This window comes from Elephantulus edwardii, unplaced genomic scaffold (assembly GCF_000299155.1).
Source record: "Elephantulus edwardii isolate Elephantulus edwardi_28Jun2011 unplaced genomic scaffold, EleEdw1.0 scaffold00306, whole genome shotgun sequence".
In the NCBI taxonomy this organism is placed as follows: domain Eukaryota; kingdom Metazoa; phylum Chordata; class Mammalia; order Macroscelidea; family Macroscelididae; genus Elephantulus; species Elephantulus edwardii.
The window spans coordinates 713253-731646 of record NW_006400056.1 but is presented as its reverse complement, the minus strand read 5'-3'; the positions used below and the strand labels follow the sequence as shown (position 1 = coordinate 731646).

Sequence of the window (18394 nt, the reverse complement as noted above, 5' to 3'; positions counted from 1 at the left end):
AAGTAGGAGTGGTATCGACTTCCTAAACAACATGCCTCCAGAAACTCTGTGAACTTTGATAAATGATGATTGTTATAAAAAGGCTTCGGCCTTTTGTTCATAGGGTCACTATGAGTCGTACTTGACTTGATGGCAATCAACAACAACAAATGTGTATGTGTTTGTGTACACACACACATATACACACATATACACATACATACATATATATATATTGTATAGATTTAGTGGCATATTTTCCATGCAGAATATTATACATGGATACGTTGCTAGGAGGTGCTATTCCTTGGAGAGGGACATGATGTTGGGAAGGGCGGAGGGTCAGCAAAGGAGAGGAAGACCATCAGCTAGATTGGCAAGGGGCTCTTATGTGTCAGGAAGTGTGAGGATGGCGCAGGATAGAACGGGGTTCAGATCTTTTGTTCATAGGGTCACTATGAGTTGTACTCAACCCAATGGCACATAACAACAACACCACTATATACACACACACACACACATTCTCATCACCTTCTTGCTTGTATAGTTTCTGGTGAAAAATCGGTGCTTAGCCTTCGTGGCTCTTCTCTGTAGGTAACTCTTTGTTCTTCTTAAGCTATTTTCAGTATTCTTTTTTTTGGTTTTAATTATGGAACAGTTTTATTGTGGTATTTCTTGGTGGTTTTCTTTTGAGAGCTCTCCTGTTTGAGATTCACTCAGCTTCTTGAATGTATATTTTCCTTCTGTTTAATGTTTGGGAACTTTTCTACAAGCAAATCTTCACGGAAAGCACACTGCTCCAAATATGAGCATGGCACAGAGTGAGTGAGTTATACCCAGAGGTATCCAGGGAGAAGCAAGGACCCCAGTCAGAGGTAGTGCCCCCACTAATTCAGCAGCTGATTGCAGGCAAAGCAGGCTTCAGCCTGCCAGCTCCTGAACTAAGTCTCTGTGTGTACAGCCATGTACAATACTTCTGGCAGCAGGTACAAGATGTCACAGGCCTAGCCTGAGCCAAAGCAGGAACATCTGAAGGCAGAAGCACTGTCCACCACATAGTGGAGAGTGGTGGGGTACAGTCATTCCCCTGATCCCCAGGAAGGTATAGCGAACAAGGGAAAAGATTACACTTTTCTCGCCAGACAACTACTGGTCCTGAGTTTTTGAGCTGGCCAGATTGCTATTCAACATGGCTGAGGTGTTTACAGTTCTATGCTCCCTCAGTATCCTTATTCAATGTTTTCATTCCGTTTCTTCCTTCAGTAAGTCTTTGAAGTACTTCTTTACCTTCTGTTTTTTGACTCAGGGTTCCAGACATATCCTCTGTACCTGTTTGTTATCTTTGTTTTTTAGTCTTTTGATTGAAGAGAGCTTTGACCTGTCTCATTTCCCATCTTATCCTGAAGTCACTTGTTTTGGGTTTGTTGCTTTTCCAAATTGTGGAGGAGAGTAATGAATATACCACGGACTACTAGGAGAACAAACAAGTTCATCCTGGAGAGGGTAAAACCAGGCTGCTCCTTGGAGACAAGGGTTCTGAAACTCTGTTTGACATACTTTGGGCAAGTTCCAAGGAGGGACCAGTCGTTGGAGAGGGATATCATGCTTGGGAGAGTGGAGTGACAGCACAGGAGAAGAAAACCCTGGATGAGATGGAGTGATTCAGTGACTGGGGTAATGGGGGTAGGTGTGTCAGAGACTATAAGTTTGACTCAAGTTAGAACAGGGTTTAGAGCTGTGGTACATAGGGTTGCTATGAGTCACAAGAGACTCGACAGCACATAGCAACAACATATTTACAACTTTATTACAAAGTAATATGTATGCAAAATTAAATAAGCAGTGTAAAAGCAAAAATATAAAATAGGAACACAGCATTCCAACTACCTTCATGAGTTGAGTGTATGTATGTACATGAAGATCCAGATATATATGTATGTATATAAATTGTTTTGTAATCTATTTTTTTTAGGTAAATACTGCTTTTCCATTTCAACGTATTTTCATTTCTTCTAATATCAAGACTATTTTTAGATTTCCTCAGTTGACTCTAAATTTCTCTTTACATCTGGTTTGTCTAAATCAGGGTCTAATCCCTGCTTGGCCCCTGGTTATTATGTCCCTAACGTCTCTCTTAATTATAATCTGCTCACTTTTTAATGACTAAAACAAACAAAAGGCTAACCTATTGCTGTTGAGTCAACTCTGACTCATAAGAACCCTATAACATTTTTAAATATAAAACTCACCATTTTAAAACATACAATTTAGTGTATTTTGTATATTCACAATGTTGTACAACCATCAGCACTAATTCTAGAATACGTGTGTCACCCCAAAAAGCAAAGCCCTATCTCTTATTTTTCCTCTCCTCCCCCACCCTGTGGCAATCTCCTTCACCCTGTAACAACCACAGTTTACTGCCTTTTTCTTTGTATTTGACTATTATAGACCTATTGTATAAATGAAGGCACACAATATATGACCTTTTATACTGATTCCTTAAATTACCATCAAGTTTCAAAAGTTCCTTGATATAGCATGCACTTCAGAACCTCAATCATTTTTATTTCTGAATTTCATTATCCACAATGTCCTTAACATTTTTTAAAAGACTTGGGCAATTTTTCCAATGTTGTTGTTATGTGCCATTGAGTCATATGTGACTCATAGTGACCCTATGTACAACAGCACTAAACTCTATTCTATCTTGTGACAATCTCACTGTCTCCAACAAACCCACTCTGATTAACCCAGTCACTGAATCAATCCACCTCACAGGGGGTCTTTCTCTCCTACACTGTCACTCCACCCTCCCAAGCATGACGTCTTTCTCCAAGGATGGATCCCTCCTTCCAACATGTCCCAAGTATGTCAGACAAAGCTTCAGAATCCTTGCCTCCAAGGAGCAGCCTGGTTTCACCCTCTCAAGGAAGACTCTGTTTGTTTTCTTAGCAGTCCATGGTATATTCAATACTCTTCTCCCACACCACAGCTCAAAGGCATTAATTCTCCTTCTATCCTCCCTAGTCATTGTCTAACTCTTTGATGCATAGCAAGTGATTGCAAAGACCATGTCCTGTATCAGGTGAACCTTAGTCTCCAGAGTGACACCATTGCTTTTCAGTACTTTGGAGAGGTCCCAACAGCAGACTTTCTCTTTGCAAGATGTCTTTTAATTTCCTGGCTGCTGGTGCTAAGAGTGTTGACTGTGGAGTCAAGCAAACTAAAGCTGTGAGCAATCTCAATCTCTTCACCATCCATCCTGATGCTGCCAATTGGCCCAGTGGCGAGAATCTTTGTCTTTTTTATATTAAGCCTCAATCCATATCTTCAGAAAAACCTTTTCTAATTTTATCTTCCATATCTATTAAGTTCTGTCTAGTAGTTAGGTGGGTGGTTTTTTTCTTTAATTTGAGTGAGTTTATAAATCATAGTGATTTTTTTATTCAGTCATTCAAACATTTTGTTTTATGATATTAATTATAATTTCTAAATAATTAATTGCAATGTTTGATCAACACCTCACTATATATTGCTTTTCCCTTCATCCAACTTACCATTTATTGTTAATCTCCTTTCCCTCTATTCACATCTCTCATAACTATCCAAGAACAACTCTATGTAAATCTTTCCTTTGCTTTTAAAAGTTCATTTCCCTTCGTAGGGAGCACTGGCGGTCTAGTGGGTAGGAAGTTGTGTTGCTAATCCAAAGGTGGTGTCTCACTGGTGGTTTGCATAGCCTAGAAAAGAAGAAGTTAAGGAGCTGAACAGAAGATCTCAAAAGGGAGCACAGGAAAACAAAGCAAAGTATATAATGAAATGTGAAAAGAGCTGGAACCAGAAAATCAAAAAGGCTGAACTTGCTCAGCACTTCTTAGGTTGAAGGAAATTAAGAACAAATCTAAGCCTTGAGCTGCAGTACTTAAGGATGCTATGGGCAAAATTTAACAGAACAGCAAGCAACAAATGCTGGCAAGGTTGTGGAGAAACTGGAACCCTGATTCACTGTTGGTGGGAGTGTAAAATGGTGCAACCCCTGTGGAAAGCAGTATGGCGCTTTCTCAAAAAGTTGCAAATAGAGATACCATTTGACCCAGCAATTCCACTACTGGGAATATACCCTGAAGAGACCATAGCTGACATCCAAGCAGATATATGCACACCCATGTTTATTGCAGCTTTGTTCACAATAGCAAGGAGTTGGAAACAACCTAAGTGCCCATCAACAAACGAATGGCTAGAGAAGCTGTGGTATATTCGCACAATGGAATACTATGCTGCACTGAAAAACAAGGAACTCATGCAATATTATTCAAAATGGTTGACTCTGGAGAACATTATGCTGAGTGAAATATCCCAGTCACAAAAGGACAAATATTACATGATGCCACTGTTGTAGAATAGGACTGTCCTTGGGGTTGGGGAGAGACTGAGTAAGATGGGTTCAATAATGTATATTGCACTGAAACAGAGGAGGGAGAGAACTGTTTAAAAGAGAGATATAACTGGGTATTTCTGTCATCACAGGAGACTAGAGCGAGGGCTACATGGTGGAGGGGACCTGGGGGAGGGTTTGTAAAACAATGAAAGAATCTTTTCTTTTACTTTTCCATAATTTTTGGACTCATGTACTTATAACTTGTTAGTCAAATTTGTGTCTTCTAGGTTGCAACACCCCCATGATACATCTTCAAGGATATGAACATGTACGGCCAAGCACAATCAATAAGAGTGCATCTAAATTCCAAAATCAATCTCCATAATAGTTTATGTGTTTCCTACTGCCAAAGGGGCCCTTTAGAGTAGTGAGAGAAGATCTTCACCCTGAAACCCACAGCGTCCCTTTTCAGCAGGAAGTAGCTAAGAGAATACGCCATCCCCTTTTCCTTATGACTCAGGGTGAAGTCTCTCTCAGGGAGGAGTGATAGGGAATGGCAAAGGACACACTGACAAAGAAGATTAATGAGAACTGGCTTTGACAAGCACTGTGGCATTTGGACAAGAACAAACTGGGAGGAGGGTAGAGAGAATAGTGCAACAATGAATGAGTGGAAGCCCAAAATCTCTGTAAATGTTTATGAAAATTAATAAAATATAATTATAGAAAGAAAAAAAGGATGCTATGGGCAGAATATTGAATGAACCAGGGAAGCACTAAAAGAAGATGGAAGTACACAGAATTACTGTATCAAAAAAAAATTGGCTGACACAGAAGAATTTCTTGAAACAACATATGATCAATGGACAGTGATGATGAAGGAGGAAGTTCAAGCTGCTCTGAAGGAATTAGCCAAAAAATAACAGAATACCAGTTAACATACTTCAACAAATGGAAGCTGCCCTCGATGTGCTCACCAGGTTGTGCCAAGAAATCTGGAGTGGATAGAGAAGCTCTGGTATATTCACACAATGGAATACTATACAGCACTGAAAAATAAGGAACTTATGAACTACTCTGCTAAGTGGATGACCCTAGAGGACATTATGCTGAGTGAAATATCTCAGTCACAGAAGGACAAATATTGCTAGGGCCACTATTGTAAAATAGGACTGACATTGGGGTTGAGGGAAGACAGAGAAGAAGGGGAAGAATGATGTATATTGCATTGCAACAGATAAGGGAGAGAACTGTTTAAAAGGGATATATAATTAGATATTATTGTCATGACAGGATCCAGAATGAAGGCTGCACAGTGCAGTGGACTTGGGGGGAAGGATTGCATAGCAATGAAAGAGTTTTTCTTTTACTCATCAATGAGAAAAGTGAATTGGAGGGGAGGGGGTGAACAGGGAGAAAAGTGCAACAATGAATGACTGGAAACCCTAAGTCTCTAAACTTTCACTAAAATTAATGAAAATTTTTAAAAAAGAAAAATCTGGAGGACAACCACCTGTCATACTGACAGCAAGAGACCCACATTTATTCCTATCCCAAAAAAAAAGGTGACCAAAAGAGTGGAAATTATCAAACAATATCACTAATATCACACACAAGCAAAATCTTGCTGAAGATTATAAAAAAAATGGTTGGAGCAGTACATTAATAGAGAGCTAACAGAAACACAAGCTGGGTTTAGAAGAGGCCGTGGCATTAGAGACATTAGTGCCTATATCAGATGGATCTTACCTGAAAACAGAGTACCAGAGGAGTGTCTGTCTGTGCTTCAATGCCTATGCAAAGGCATTTGACTGTGTAGATCACAACAAAGTGTGGCTAACCATGAGAAGAATGAGGATCCCAGAATACTGGATTGTGCTCAAGTGGAATCTATACTTTAACCATAAGGCAGTTGTCAGAACAGAGCAAGGAAATACTGCATGGTTCAAAATTAGAAAGGGAGTGCATCTGGGATGTGTCCTGTCTCCACACCTTTTCAATCTGTATGCAGAACAAATTCATTCAGGAGGCTGGACTTTATTAGGAGTGTGACATCAGGATTGGAAAAAGACTCATCAAAAATAATTAGTGTTCAATGCCTCAAACTTGTTCTAGAGATGATTTTTAAATTTAGGTGGGAGAGACTCAAGATTGTATTTTGGTTCTTGTGTACTTCTTTTCTTTTCCCCCCTAGCTTCAATTTTAACTTTCACATGAGTAGTTGATGGTCAGCATCTGGGCTGGTTTTGACTGCTGATACTGAGTTTCTCCAGCAATTCTTTCCTCAGATATAGTCAGTCAGATTCCTAAAGGAGATACATTACCAGACCATGGAGATAGCACCAGATCAGAGACTAGATGAGCTATGGGATGACATCAAAGATAGTATCCATGAAAAGAGCAAAAGGTCGTTACAAAGAGAGGAAGAAAAGATGAGAAAGGATATCAGAAAAGACTGAAAGTTGTGCTAGAGAGCTGAGAAGCCAAAACAAATTAACAAAGCCATTAACCAAGTATATGACCTTTAAGAATTAATCTTCATATCTGCCAAGCCCAGCACCACCCACCCTATAGACTTCACTCGTCTGCACTGAATGTGAATGATATTCTTTCAGGGCACACTCTTGCTCCTCTCAGTTGAGAATAACACATTTGTGTCTCTATGCCCTCTTTCTACAGCACATGTTGATGTACCGTCAGCACACAACTCTGCTCCTTCTCTCCTTCCCACTGTACCCATCATAGTCATCTAGTGCTGCTATCACAGAAATACCGTTGTGGAGTGACTTTAACGAAGAAAAATTTATTTTCTCACAGTTTCCCAGAAAAAGCCCTACTTCAAGGCATCCACTCCAGGAGAAGGGTCTCAGTCTGCTGCAGAACTGTCTCAGCTTCTGCAACATTGTTCTTGGCATTCCTCAGTTCTTTGGTGATCTCCACATACCGTGTTTCATCCCCCGTTGGTGCTTGTGTGCTTCTGTGCCTAATCTGATTAGATAGATAGATAGATAGATAGATAGATAGATAGATAGAGAGACATAGACATAGATATCGATATATCTCTAAGTTGGTTAGATTTAAACCATGTTCTGAATTGATATGACCTCATTAACATAGCAAAGAATTCCCTGTTTCCAAATAAGATAGCACTTTTAGATAAAGGAGTTTGAACTCCAATGCATAGTTTTGTGGTGCCCATTGAATTCACAGTACCATCCTTGTTTAGGGCATGGTCTTTAGCTAGGACGATTCAGTGGTCCCTGAAAGGGTTCCTAGCTTACATTGTGTTCTGCTATCCAGGCTTCACCCAGAAGCCTGTTTTATTTCATTTGTTTAGGCTTGATAATTGTTATATTTTACTGACTTTTCAGTCAACATTTCCCTTCATTGTAATTATGCCTAGTGATTTGGATCACCAAAGGGATGCTCTTTAAGTCCCAGCTGGTGTTAAAATGTCCAGACTGTGAAGAAAGCTGCAGCCCTGAAGCTCAAGTTGTTGATGGAAAGGGATGAAGATGCTTTTAAATCCACCAATCCAACTGTGTTCTTCCACCTCTGTTTGACTGTTTCAGTGCTTCATTATTGCTCTCTGGATCCAGTTAATATTTCTCCCTGTCAGCTGCAGACCTTTTCCTTCTCCAGCCTCATCCTCCTTCACATTCTCTTGAGCCTTTGCACATACTGTTCCTTCTGCCTGGGGTTCTCTTTCCTCCCCCTCTGCTGGCTCATAATTCAGACCTCAGTTCAGGGAAGCTTCCCTGACTGGACTGGATCTTCTGTGTATCTCATCTCTATAACATTTAGTATCATTTGCAATTTGACTTTGTCTTTTTAATAAGCATTCTAGCAGAATTGCTTAGAAAATCACACCGACTATTGTCAAGTCAATTCCAACTTATAGCAACTTTCCATAAGGTTTCTGAGGCTGTAAATCTTCAGAGGAGGAGTCTGTCCACCCTTCTGTTTTGAAGATATATATATATTTTGAACCTCTGACTTTGGATTAACAGAACATAGCTCCATAAGACTCTCATAGCTAGACTCTGACTTCAAGTGATAGCTAGCTTCTGGGCTTCATTTTTCTCAGCTATAAAATGAGAACATGATACTCCTTGCCTCATAATACTATAGCAAATAATATGTAAAGTGCTTAGAACTGAGTCAAGCGTAGATTAAGTGTGTTATAAATGTAGATGATTGTTTTTCTTATTGTTTGTGTAATTAATAACACACTATATTGAATTGTCCTAATTATCTAATGCTGCTAAAACCGAGATAACCAAAATTGGATGGCTTTATCAAGCAAAAATGTATTCTTCTACAATTTCGGAGGCTGTAAGTCCAAATTCAGAGTGCTGCTCCAGGCAGGACCCATCCTCTTGTTTGTGGATGAAAGTCTTTGTTTCCTTCGGCATCTACCAGCCCAGCACTCTGTGGGGCCTTTCATGGCATCAGTGAGCTTCCCCACACAGGAGCCCGGGGCCTTTCATGGCATCAGTGAGCTTCCCCACACAGGAGCCCGGTCTGAAAAGATGAACTCCACTCCTGGCAGTCCTTTCTTGACAGTAGCAAGGTGTCCTGTCTCCCTTTCCCCATTGGCTCCACTTCCTCCCCTTTTATCTCTTGTCAAATAAAAAGTATTGCAGACCACACTCTAGGGAAACTCTTCATATATTGGATTAGGGCTGTAATGGCATGAAGGGGTGTTGCATTCCACCCCTAATCCTTTTACAGCTCCTGGTTTGTCAGATCATTAAGGCTCATGACATCATTTCTACACTATATCCTTACACACATGTATTTGAAGGGAGGGGACAATTCAATCCTTGACTGATGAAGAGCTCTGACTGAGCAGGGACTCTTTGTTGTTCATATGACTACATGCCTGTGGAGACTAGCACATAGTGTGTGTTTGTCAGTGCTGATTGACTAGATGAATAGATACATGACTGTGTTTAAGGGCTGTGTCCTCCACAGGCGTCCATCATGACGGGTGCTGTGCAGAATGTGGCCCTCGAGAGCAGACCTGGCCCCAGGCCCTGGCAGCGGAGCCAGGAAGTCTGCCCTCCCTCTGAAGAGATGCGGGAGCTGCTGCCAACACCTTTGGAAATGCACAGGGTGGGTGCAGGCGGCACCACAAGCCGGCTCTATGTCGTGGGACCATCAGAACTTGTCATTTGTGCCCAGATGGGTCTCTGCCCTTTTCTAGGCTTTATGTTCCTTGGCTATAATAGAGGGCTTTTGTGCCAGCTTTGTTGAACTTCCCATTACTTGGGAAGAGCCATCTGCTGTTGTTGAATGCTGTTGAGTCAATTCTAACTCATAGTGATCCTAAGTGACTGCTCCATGGGATTTCCAAAGCTGTAATCATTATACATGAAACAGTATCTCATTATACGTCTTTCTCCTGCAAGTGGCTAGTTGGTTTATACCATGGACTTTTTTGTTACAACTCTAACCATCATACCACCTGGCTAATTATCATTCATGCGCACGCATCCACAGACACATATATACACACAAATACCTGTGTGGATGTACAGGTGCACTCACTCATACACACATAAATATGCACATGCATACGTATAATACACACATGTACAGATAGATGCTGGACTTAGTATTCTGTACGTAGACTCACTGTTTTCCCATTTATTATATATGGTATAAAACAAAAAACCCTTTACCTTAAGTGAAAAGCCAACATCTTCTGCCGTCTATAAATTATTGTGTACAAAACACAAAAAGAAAAAAATATTCTAGTCCAATTTACTAGTTATCAGAAGCCTCTTTGTTGACAGAACACCATGCTCAATACCTTGGAGTTTATTTCCATTTGTAGCAACAGAACTGTCTCCAAGGGCTTCCTAGGCTGTAATCTTTTTGGGAGGGAGCTCGGGTGGCCTAGTGGTAAACAGTTGCATTGCAATCCCAAAGACATGAAGTTCGAATCCACCAGATACTCCATGGGGAAAACATGGATAGTCTCCTTTTGTGCCTCTGAATACCTGCTGGAAGGTCAGATGTCGATCTGTTCCCACTCAATGGCCTATAACAACAACAATCTTTATGAAAGCAGACTGCTGTATGGTTTTTTTTTCCTGCAGAGTAGCTGGTGGGTTCAAACTACTGACCTTCTTGGTTAGTGCCCAAATGCTTTAACCATTGCACCACCACATTTCTCCTTGATGGACACAGAATTGGAAAGGAAGTGCTTTTCTGACAGGTTCCTGTTGATCTAATGCTGGCAGCTTTGCTCAGGGAGAGGAGGGCCAGAGGCAGGGTGCTGAAGCTGTGGAGAGTGAGTGGGGCGGTTGTTAAATGGGACGGGGTTTAGATCATGGAGGTATTGAGTGTCAGACCAAGTAGTTGGGGCTATCATAGGCCCTGGAAGCCAAGGCCAGCATTTCAGGAGCCTCCTCCATCCTTTTGCTGCCCAGGTGACTCTGCACAAGGACCCCGTGCGGAATGACTTTGGATTCAGCGTCTCCGATGGCCTGCTGGAGAAGGGTGTCTTTGTCCACACGGTGCGACCAGATGGACCAGCACAGCGCGGGGGCCTCCAGCCCTTTGACAGGGTCCTGCAGGTGGGCTGCACGGTGGAGTGAGTCCAGGGAAATTCGAGATTGAGCATTGGTGATAGGGCGTGACCACAAGTTAGCAGTGTTGCAGGATGAACTATTTATGCCACCCATCACACTTGACGGGGAGAGGGGCTGCAGGGTCAAATTTCCACAGCAAGATGTCAGCCAGAGGCAAACAGGGCTAGGGACCACCCGAAAGGGAAAGCAAAACAAATCAAGTGATGTTGGGTTAGTTCCACTTCATGGTGACCCCAGCGCACCAGGTAGAGCTTGTGACCTTGAGAAGTGGCCCTTTTGAGGTGCCTCTGGGTCGGCTTGAACCACCAGCCCTTTAACTCCTAGCCAAACCCTTAACCATCTGCACCCCCAGAGTGTGCAGACCCTGAGAAAGAGGAGAAGGGAGTGAAGGGAAAGTGCAAATGTCCACAGGTGACATTCTCCTGTAGCAAAATGGAGCGTCTCTGGGTCAGAGCTCCAGAGGACAGACGCAGGACAGGCCCAGTAACTATAGGGTTCCTTACCTCGGGCTAGCCAAGATGGTGATGACAAGAGATGGCAAGGTTGGGTACAGTTCTTTGGGAAAAGCTAAGCAAACAGACTCTCCCTTGCTCAAGATTCTTACTAAAAGTCTGATTATTTAGGGTAATTTTTACAGTAATTGATTATTTACAAGTTTAAGCTTAGCACCAGCTGAGCTTACTAGAAAGCTCACAAACCCACCCCCAAAAAAAACCCAACCAAAACAAAACAACCAAAAACCCAAAGAGCCTCAAACCTCTGTCATCAAGTTGGAATTGACTAATTGAGGACCTTTAGCCGGTTTTCAGAGACTGTAAGTCACACAAGAGGAGACTGCTCATCTCTCTCCCACAGAGCTGCTGGTGGATTCGAACCACCGGAGAGGCATTGCCTCTGAATTAGCAGCACAACTCCTTAGCTACTAGGCCACCATTCAACTCTATAAAATAAAGCATTTGGGACAAATACACAGAAGCCATCTTTTGATTTGTTTCCATAGCAGGCTGAATTTTCTAGACCTTGACTGGGGAAAGTTAGCCCTCTTCTACTCTAGCCAAATGCCCACAGGTGGTCACTTCATCAGCTTGTAAAGGGAATGGTCACACAGTTGTATTAATTCAGTTAGGCTAAGTTCCTATGCAGTAACAAACAACCCCTGAATCTCAATGACTTCACATACAGTCATAGCTTACACTGTGGGTTAGGGTGGGCCTTGCTCCTCCCAGAAAGGGGACATTGCCTTGCAGTTGATCCTTTAAAGCGCAGGGCTTCCTCAGGCTACAGAACAGAGGAAAATTGTATGTGGAGTTTCCCTGCCTTCATCCAGAAGTAACACCCCCACATCCTGTCACAGACTGGGAGCCACAGTGTCCGGGCCTTGCCTGAGTGTACGGGAGCCTAAGTGGGTGAGCAGGTAGAAAACTCTGAGGTGCCCTGGACTCAGCCACCCTGGGATGTTCTTCTCACCATTCCACTTGAGACCCTGATAGGATTTCCATCCTTTGTACGAAAGGCAGTTCTGTGGAGTTGCTTCTGACCTGTGTGTATCAGAGTAGGACCGGGCCCTGTAGGGTTTACCAGGGCTGACTTTTTGGAAGTAGGCTTTTCTTTAAGACTCCACTAGATGGACTTGAACATCTGACATCTCAGTTAGCAGCCAAGAGTGTTAATTGTTTGCACCACCCAGGAATAATAAGTAATGTATGTTTTCTCTACTGATAAGAGTTTTTAAACTTGAGCATGCTTTAAAGGGGTATTTGTATCCACAAGTAGGAATGAAAATTGAGCAAGCCTTGCTTAAAAGAAAAGGTCTTTGTGGCATATACATACAAGTCAACATGATCCTGGGTACCACATTATAGCCAGGTGGCCCTCTGTGTGTGATCGACTGTTTCATGTCCAAGGGGGAAGAGCAAGTGCTAGAGATGTGTAAATTATGAGTTAGCACCTCCACCCCCACCCCATGACTTTGTTACTCATAAAGATGAAAATAAATGAAGGTGTTTGATGCCCTTGGGCCTGGGGAGGTAGGGATGGCTGGCATTTTAGGAGATACCACAGTGTCTGGCTCCAGGCTGAACTGACCCAGTTCTCCTCCTGGTTTATGCCTCTGCAGGTCAACCACATTCGCACACGGGACTTTGACTGCTGCCTGGCAGTGCCACTCTTGGCTGAGGCAGGCAACATCCTGGAGCTGGTGGTCAGCCGCAACCCACTGGCTCAGTCCAGCCGGACTCCGCGTGCATCGGGCCCCCGCAGCCCCCGAATGCTGTGAAGTCACCGTGAGGTCCAATACCCAAGGGGCAGATTCTGGCTCCCACACCTGTGACAAGAGTGACCACCCATTTGTGCACCTTTCTGCCAGCAGGCTCTGCGCCAAGGATGAGACTGTTTCTTTGTTGCCTGGTTTATAGGGCCTGCATGCCAGCCAGGGGCTCTGTGCTCCAGTTCAAGTGGCATCTGGATCTTTCACTACATCTGGTCTTAAGAGACTCAGAAGAGCCTGTCTGGTAATGATTCAGGACAGGCTTCTCAGCCAGGAGTTTCCACTGGACTTCTTTGGGCTGTTAGAGTCAGACCCTATAACACAAGTTAGAATGCCCAGCTTAGTACAAAGAGTGCTTTCTCCAGGCCAAAGCCATGGAAAGGTGAGTTCCCTCTGGAAAAAAAGGGAGTTCCCTGCCCGAGGAGGTGAGCTAGTGGGAGCTGATGCAGTCATGGATGCCCATGGATGTTCCAGGGATGCGCCCACATGGGCTCAGCCCCGTGCATATAAGCACACTGTGCAGGTGGTGAGTTTACCAACAAAGGGAGCATTCAAATTGCGGTTGGGTAGGAGCACATCATAAGGAACACATGTCACCAGGGAGGATACTGATGTGAGTGGGAGCTCAGCTCCTTTGAGACTCTACAATGCTGGTGTTTGGGTATTGCAACCCACTTACACAGCTCTGAGCTGGAGCATCTGTAGTTCCAGAAAGCCCTGTCCCTTGACACCTCAAAAAGTCAGTGATTCTCATTTCAGTATTTCTGTGATTTAAATCTGCAATTCTGGGCTCATTGGGCAACTCAGGGCTGGCTTCTGGTTCTAAGACCCTCCTGCATCTTTTTTAGGGCCTCGGGTCACCAACCCATCTGCACACACAAGTCTCCACCGTCAAAATAGGAAAGGGTAACGTGGGGACCACAGGATTTCACACAGCTGCCAATCTCAGTGAAGATTAGAAACCATGGAACTGTGGTGCACATATAAGTCATGTAATCGTACATCATATGGTGCCTGTCCCACTACAGACTTCACTGATGGGGGAGTGAGAAGATGGGATGCACAGAGATGGAGAAGGGGGTGCTAGAGCAAGAGAGGGAGGCTAGGAGAGACAAAACATCAGCCACCACCTAATGACAACAATGTACAAGGACACAATTAAAATCAGCAAGCCTACAGTTGATCCTGACCCATGGTGATCTCAGAGTAGAGCTGTGTCCCACATACAGGTTTTCAGTGTATGGTTTCTCAGAAGCAGACCATCAGGCCTTTCTTCCAAGGTGCCACTGAGTGACCTGAGGCAGGTGGCCCCTGTTCAGTAGCAGGATCAAATAGGATACTCAGGGGCCTCCAGGTGAGGGATGACACATCTTGAGTGACCGATGCCCCCATCCTCCTCCAACTCCAGGTCTCTGCCATTCTCCCAGACACATGTAGCCACACCTCCTTGTGGTGAGCCCTCTGGCCACTATGAGGACTTCTCATATGCAATACTTTTCCGGCTTCTCATGGGGATTATTCATCCCAGTATTGACCTTTCCCACCTCCCCTCCCGGTGAGCTTCCTGCCTGCCTATGCATTCTGGGTACAGCCCCTGTGCCATGTCCCCAGCCCTTCAAAGCTGTATTTTTCTCTAGCTGAGATTAGAGCATATCCCTTGTAAAGTATTTTTCTATGTGGAATTTTCTTAGGGCTCTTGGAAAGCACAACATGGCAAGGGGCTGGATTTCAGACATCATCTGGGGTCATGTGAATCTCATCCCACCCAGGGTTGTAGTGACTTGGAAATGGGGTAAAGGTAATTGGGATGATTTTTTTTAAAAAAAAGAAAATAAAATTCTTTCAATTCACCTGGAGCATGTGTCTCTTTTTGTTTCTTTCCCCAATAATAAATAAAAAATAAATGATTTGGTAGGAATTAGCTAATTCAAGCACCAGAAAAAAATTTTTGTAATATCGTACCTGTGTTTGATTGACTTATTCATGTATACATTTACTCAAAAACTCTATTTGATAAGCAACACTGTAGCCCCTGTAAATTTGAAGTGAATTAGATGGGTGAGGGTCAGTTTGGGTTTATATCTGTGAAAAGAGCAAGGGCCATGTAGGGATGACCATATCTGACCTTTACCAACTTCCTGAAAGGGAACTATTTCATCCACAGAGTAAGTAACACAAAATCAATTCTTGTGAGCTCAGACATGTCCCCCATGCTTCCATACCTCTTTCTACTCATTTCAACACAAATCTTACTGTTCTGCTGAATCGAAAATCCAAGTCAATATCTCACAGACCACGCAGAACCATAGTAAGGAAGTTAAAAGTTTATAATCCAGATTAATAACAATACAGCCAAGACAGCTCTCAAAATGTACATACAAACACCTCAGCCTCGAGCATCATGCCTTCAGGACTGTGTTCCCAAATTCTCAGTCCTGCCAATATTGACTTCCCTCCCCTGGCTGTCCAACAAAGCTCTCAGTATTGCCAGTATTTGTGATTTCCTACTTCTCTCATTCAGAGAATGTGATTTGCCAGAGAGATGTGGTCTATGAAATTGCCAGGTTGTCAACTCTAATTCATGTTAAGGCCAAGTGCCTTGATGTAGAGCTGTTATCACAGTGCTTTCTATGACTGATCTTTCAGAAGCAGATCATTGGGTCTTCCAAGGTGCCTCTGCTGTACTAGAACTCAATCTTTTGGTTAACAACTGAATATACTGGCCATTTGCACTACCCACACCCCATCCTGTGTCTGTTTGGCCAAGGGAGATGACCAGAGTCCCAAGGGCTTAGTATGGTGTGTAGGACATTAATATTCTTTCCAGTGATCATAGGATTGAGGGGCTTTTCTGGAACAGGAAGAGAAGTACAAACCAGGTTGGGGTAGACAAGGAGGGAGTGACCTGGATACAGCCACTAGCTCACAGCACTGTTCAGAGCACTTTACAAGAATCCACTCACTCCCCCACTAGCCTCAGAAGTAGGATCTGTTGTCATTGCCACATTGTTGTTGTTATTATGTGTCATTCAGTCAACTCCAACTCATAATAACAACAACAACTTACGCACAATAGCTCTCTGAATCCTGTCTCACTGCCTCAGACACAACTACCCTCATTACTGCAGTTTACTAGGTCAATCTATCTCATCCAATGTCTTCCTTTCATGCACTGACTGTCCCTCCACCCTTCCAAGCATGATGTCCTTCTCCAGGGACTGGTCCCTTCTGGCAACATGCCCAAGTTTGTGAGATAGAGCTTCAGAATACTTTACTCCAAGGAGCAGCTTGCCTTCGCTCTATCCAGGACAAACCTGTTAGTTCTCTTAGCAGTTCATGGTACATTCAATATTCTTCTTCAGCACAAACCAAAGGCAGCAATTCTTCTGTCATCTTGGTCATTATCCTTCTCTTTGATGCATAGCAAGTAATTATAAAGGCCATAATCTGAATCTGTTGCACTTTAGTCTGTAGACTGACATTGTTGCTCTTCAGCACTCTGGAGAGGTCATTACATATGAGAAAAAAAGGCAGAAGGAACTTGCTTGTACTCTATTGAATTGTATCTCTCCTGAGTTGTGCCCAAATCTCAGAATCCCACTATTCTGTCTTTGAAGACGAAAATGTAAAAAATCTCCACTTTTTACTTTTCTGTTCAGTTCTGACATCAGCTGCTCTGACCCTAGTCACCCAAATAAGGCAGACCTCACAAGATAAAAGGACACTGACTGTACTTTTAGACTAGGGAGCTCTGATGGCTTAATGGGAAGAGTAGGGGGAGTTTCTCCACACCACCACTATCCCAATCTGATGTTATGCTATCAGGAGTTTCTCAGGCCTAATGTTAGAGCACGGAGGCCCGATTTGTTAGGTTGGTGTGATCTAGATAGAGCTCTCCCAAAGGGGAATGGAACGAAGTCAAAGAAAGCCATTCAAAAAGGGCAGAGGAATAGTTCAAGACCGAGCAAGCTTTATTAAGTAAGGAAGGTGCACCCTTAAGAGAAGAGGATGGGTCTATTCTCCAGAGAGTGAGAATAGCTAACCCCTATCTTCTTTGTCCTGTTTATATAACCTTGAACCGAGCTCGTTAGAACACCCTTGCTCTACAGAGACAGGTAGAACGTCATTGGTCACTACAGTAAGGGCCATTTGTTGGCCTCTGCTGGTTTACTGGCTGCTTGGATTCCATCCCAGACATTCCTTACCTTGCTTTTGTTGTTTTTTCTTACCCCAATAGTAAGGAGGTGCAGTGCCAACCCAAAGGCATCGGTCTAAATTCACTAGCTGCTCCACAGGAGAGAAATGGGAAATCTCCATGCAATTTATAATCTCTGGAATCCTGCTGGTGTGTCAGCTAAGAACTGGTTCTGACTCAACAGTAAGCAACAATAATGTTCTTTAGGCTACCAAACAAGCAGATGCTAGCTACAAGTTTGGGAACCCATACAATACCCACACTTGATGGCTATAAATCTGAGATTCCCCACTGGCCCTTCAGGCCCCTTTTTGTTGTTATGTGCCATCAAGTCACTAGGCCCTATGTACAACAACTCTGAACCCTTCCCTGTCCTGAGCCAGTCCAATTGACTCTGACACACCCCATTGCCCTGGTTACTGTATCAATCCATCTCATCCTGGGTCTTCCTCTCCTGTGTTGTCCATCCACCCTTCTGAGCATGATGCTCTTCTTCAAGGACCAGTCCCTCCTGACCACATGCCCAAAGTATGTGAGATGGAGCTTCAAAGTCCTAGCCTCCAAGGAGAAACTTGGTTTCACTCTCTCTAAGACAGACCTATTTATTTTCTTGGCAGTCCACGGTCTAGTCAAGACTCTTCTCCAGAACCACAACTCAAAGGCATCAATTCTTCTTCTATCCTCTTTAGTCATTATGATCCAGCTCTCTAATACATAGCAAGTAATTGCAAAGAAGATGGCACTGGTCAGGCACACCTTAGTCTCTAGACTGACATCCTAGGCACCTTAATTTCTGACCTACTAGCTCCCACTACACTTCCTGTGTGAATAATTTGTTTAACTAACTCACAGAACTCTCAGAAAGTGCTGTACCTTTGATTACATCTTTAAGATAGCAAGAGATACAAATGAAGAGAACATATGGAAGATAAAGTTTGAGAGGATTACCAGCACAATGGCTTCCAGGACCC

General features: G+C 43.2%; 1 protein-coding gene across 1 annotated transcript in view; it reads left to right on the top strand.

Annotated features, from left to right (window-relative positions):
- GRIP2 (glutamate receptor interacting protein 2) overlaps positions 1 to 13237 on the top strand; it is a 61410-nt gene extending 48173 nt beyond the window's left edge. Inside the window, exons 23-25 of the mRNA XM_006901036.1 lie at positions 9338 to 9478; positions 10801 to 10947; positions 13079 to 13237. Of these exons, the coding sequence (XP_006901098.1) occupies positions 9338 to 9478; positions 10801 to 10947; positions 13079 to 13237 (447 nt within the window). The remainder of the gene's footprint in view (positions 1 to 9337; positions 9479 to 10800; positions 10948 to 13078) is intronic.
- The last annotated feature ends 5157 nt before the right edge of the window (positions 13238 to 18394 follow it).